Here is a 3,665-nt window from a genome sequence, read left to right on the forward strand (position 1 = left end):
GGCAGTTCAAACCCACCAGCCACTCCTCGGAAGGAAGGTTGGGCAATCCTACATCCGTAGTGATACTGCCTCGGAAATCCAAGGAGGGGTCGCTATGAGTCAGGCTTGACTCGACGGCACATAACAACAACAACAACGACAACGACAACAAAAAAAAATATATATATATATACATACACATATACATATAAAGCATGCACCATAAAAGCAACAAGAAAGCAAAGGAGGAATAGAATAGAAAAGACATGAGGCATACAGAAAAAATTAAAAAGTGAAATAAAATGACATAGAAAATCAACTACATCAAAACAGAATTAAGTATGAATGAATTAAGCAAGAGGCAAAGTGTCAAGAGTTTAAAAAAAAAATTCCAGCTATATATGCTGTCTACAGGAGACATACTTTAGATTGAAAAGAGAAAAGGACAATTCTACAATACCTGACTTTCAATGGTTGATAGAACAACTAAGTAGAAGGCCAATAATGATACAGAAGACTTATATATATACATATATAACTAGATCTAACAAACATCTATAGAATACTCCACCCAACAGAATGCATTTTCTTCTCAAGTGCACATAGGAAACTGGAAAAGAAAACTGAAAAAGATAACCTTTTATCCCACCAACCTAATCAATAGTTTTTAAGGCGTTCTGGTGGTGCAGTGGTTAAGGCATTTGACTGCTATCAAAAGGTAGACGATTCAAACCCACCAGCTGCTCCACCTTAGAAAGATGAGGCAGACAGCTTCCATAAAGATTTACAGCCTTAAAAACCCTATGGGGCAGTTCTATTCTGCTCTATAGGGTCATTATGAGTCAAAATCAACTCAGTGGCAGTGAGTTAATGCACTTGTTTATGTTTTGGCATGTCATCTGCATGTATCATTATTAACTTTTTGATACTGTGATGTAAGTTTCAAAATGTTGAAGTCCTCTTCTTGGAGGTGGATTGTGTTTAAATTCGGAACACATATGCCCACAGAATGTGTTCCTCCTCTGCTCACAAAAGTTAAGGTAGTGTGCAATGTAGCATATATTATGCATTATCTTCATTTACAAGATAAGGAAACCAAAGCTCCAAGAATTCTGCAACCTGCTCAAGGTGTGCATCGTTGCCTCTACAAATCTTTTATCCAGCCAAATTTAATCAGGTTAACAGCCAAAAGGAAGAGGGCCTGAGGTTAACCCAATATCCCTGTGTGACTGGAAAATGACAGTGATTCCGCAAAAGTCTTCACTCAGAGCTTGAAAGGGAAAAAGTCTTGGCAGTGGGAGGTGCTCCTGGCCGCTGGCAAGCACGTGAGCGACTCCAGCGTGGATGCCAAAGCGCATGCAGAAGCAAAGGGCACCTTACAAGTGACTTTTCCTTCCCGCCGGGTCGTCAGATTGCTGCGTGCCATCCCTGTGGCAGCCACAGAGGGAGCCGGCCCGCAGGAAGTGCTGCTACAGGCTCCGGGTTCTGCCCCAGTGAGGGTTCCACCGGGGGCTGGGGGAACGCGAGGGAAGGAATTGGACAAGCCTGGCGGAGGGTCCGTGGGCGACCCTCAGGACAGGTTCAGGGGTAAGCCCGGGGATGGGCAGTGCCGAGCTCCCACCCCTGCGTACCCGGGTGCTATGTGGACAATAGCTCTTGCTGAAGATCATCACGCGGTTGCCTTCTATGAGGCCCTGGAGGCGGCGCCGCAGCTCCTCGCGGGCCTCGACGGATGGACCACTGGTCCCGGGGGTCGACAAGCGGGCCCGTCGCCCTGGGGGTGATGACAATGCGGCCCCGCGGACGCCGCCCAGGCGGCGGTTGGGGCCAGTGCCCACCTTCCCCGGGCCCGGCGACGTCTGCGCCGGTGGCGGCGGGGGCTGAGCCAGGGTTTCGCTGTCACCCGGCCAGGCCGGGTCTGCTCTCAAACCAAAAAGCGGGCGGCAGCCAGCAGTAGCGGCCTACAGGGGCGACAAGCACTACCCTTACCCCACCGGCCTAGAGACCAAGGTGGCTGCTCTCTCGGGCCCCAGTCCTCCTCGCGCATGCGAACTAGGTCTCCGGCCCCGCGTCGGCGCAGGCGCCAGTTGCAGTTCCGGAAGAAGCGTGTGCCGAGCTACATCTTATTATCACTGGGTCGTGCGCGCGAATTTGGGCTGATTTTCGCGATCCTCTGTGCAGGACCTTCCACTCCTTAAAATCTCCACTAACACCATCAAGCCACCTTAAAAATAGATCTCTTTTCTTCGGTGAGGATGGATGTGTTATGGAGAGTGTGAATAAAACCATCACTTTTTTTAAAGGTTATATTACACAAGTAAGTAAAAACAAAATTTCATTTGTTATCTCAACACAGCTTTAAGATGAGTTTCCTAGGTTGTCACCTCTCTGGGACCTTAAGTCCACCTGTGCCAGAACAGAAATCCTCTGTCCATCTTTGGGGTCAGGGATCTCAAGGCTGAGCTTACACACATGCCTTACAACCCACTGTGCTGAAAGAATGAATGAAACTGTAGGCGTGAATCTTTAAAAAATTGAGGTACTGGCTTATCTGAAGGAGCTCTGGTGGTGTTGTGCCTAAGGCACTTGACTGCTAACCAGAAGGCTGGCGATTCAAACCCACCAGCCACTCCTTGGAAGGAAGGTTGGGCAATCTACTTCTGTAGAGACACTGCCTGGGAAACCCAAGGAGGGGTCGCTATGAGTCCCATCCGACTGGACGGCAGAGTTTGGTTTGATTTGGCTTATCTGAACTGAGTGACTTCAGACCTAAATTTAAAACTTCATTTTGAATTAAACTAAGATTTTTCACTTCTGCATTTCTAAAGTAACTAGGCTTTTTCTCAAAGTTTTACTGCTTGAGAACACAGAAGGCAAAAGTCAGGATTTCTAACCTGTACAAAGAATTACTTGGTGTTTGTTAAGAGTGTTTGTGCATCTGGCCCCAGAGAAGGTGCCTTGGTCAGCAGGAGGATGGAAAATAGATAATGTTAAATGAAGTTAGAACCTGTAAATAACTTTATAGCTAAAATAGATATATAACAACAACACATAGTGCCTAAGGCATTTGACTGCTAACCAGAAGGCTGGGGGTACAAACCAACCAGCCACTCCTCAGAAGGCAGATTGGGCAATCTACTTCAGTAGAGACACTGCCTCGGAAACCCAAGGAGCAGTTGCTATGAGTTGGATAGGACTCGATGGCAGTGAGAGTTCACATCCTGACTCCCAAATTAAATTTTCACTCACTGGGGTTTTCTTGTTTCCACTATCCCTTTGTAAATTTGTAAGGAACATAGAGACTAAACCAAAAAACCAAAAACTGTTTTTTTTTTTTTTTGGTTAGGCTCTATCTTCCTTACAAATTTACAAAGAGCTAGTAGAAACACATAAGATAGACTAAGTTTGTTAAAAAAAAAGGAAACAGTACAGATGTATTAGAAAATTAACCCCTGGCAGAATGCTTTCTTAAACAATTCTCAGGATGTAACAACCTCAGAATGTAACAAATAAACTTACTGAAACTCACTAAAAAAACTTACTGAGGTAAACTTACTGTGTTGGTGTTGTTGTTACGTGCCATTGAGTCAACCCTGACTCATAGTGACCCCTCCTTGGGTTTCCGAGGCGGTATCACTACAGATCCAGGGATCCAGGTGAGGAGAAGGAACTCAGGCATGCCCAAA

The 3,665-nt window shown here is 46.0% G+C and overlaps 1 protein-coding gene across 1 annotated transcript in view; it reads right to left on the reverse strand.

Moving 5' to 3' along the window:
- Positions 1-1,862, reverse strand: part of TXNRD3 (thioredoxin reductase 3) — a 148,704-nt gene extending 146,842 nt beyond the window's left edge. The window contains exon 1 of the mRNA XM_007950619.2: positions 1,611-1,862. Coding sequence (XP_007948810.2) covers positions 1,611-1,649 — 39 coding nt within the window. The 5' untranslated portion in view covers positions 1,650-1,862. The remainder of the gene's footprint in view (positions 1-1,610) is intronic.
- Positions 1,863-3,665: the final 1,803 nt, after the last annotated feature.

Source organism: Orycteropus afer, unplaced genomic scaffold (genome assembly GCF_000298275.1).
Source record: "Orycteropus afer afer isolate SDZICR_OR568_19922 unplaced genomic scaffold, OryAfe1.0 scaffold00282, whole genome shotgun sequence".
NCBI lineage: Eukaryota > Metazoa > Chordata > Mammalia > Tubulidentata > Orycteropodidae > Orycteropus > Orycteropus afer.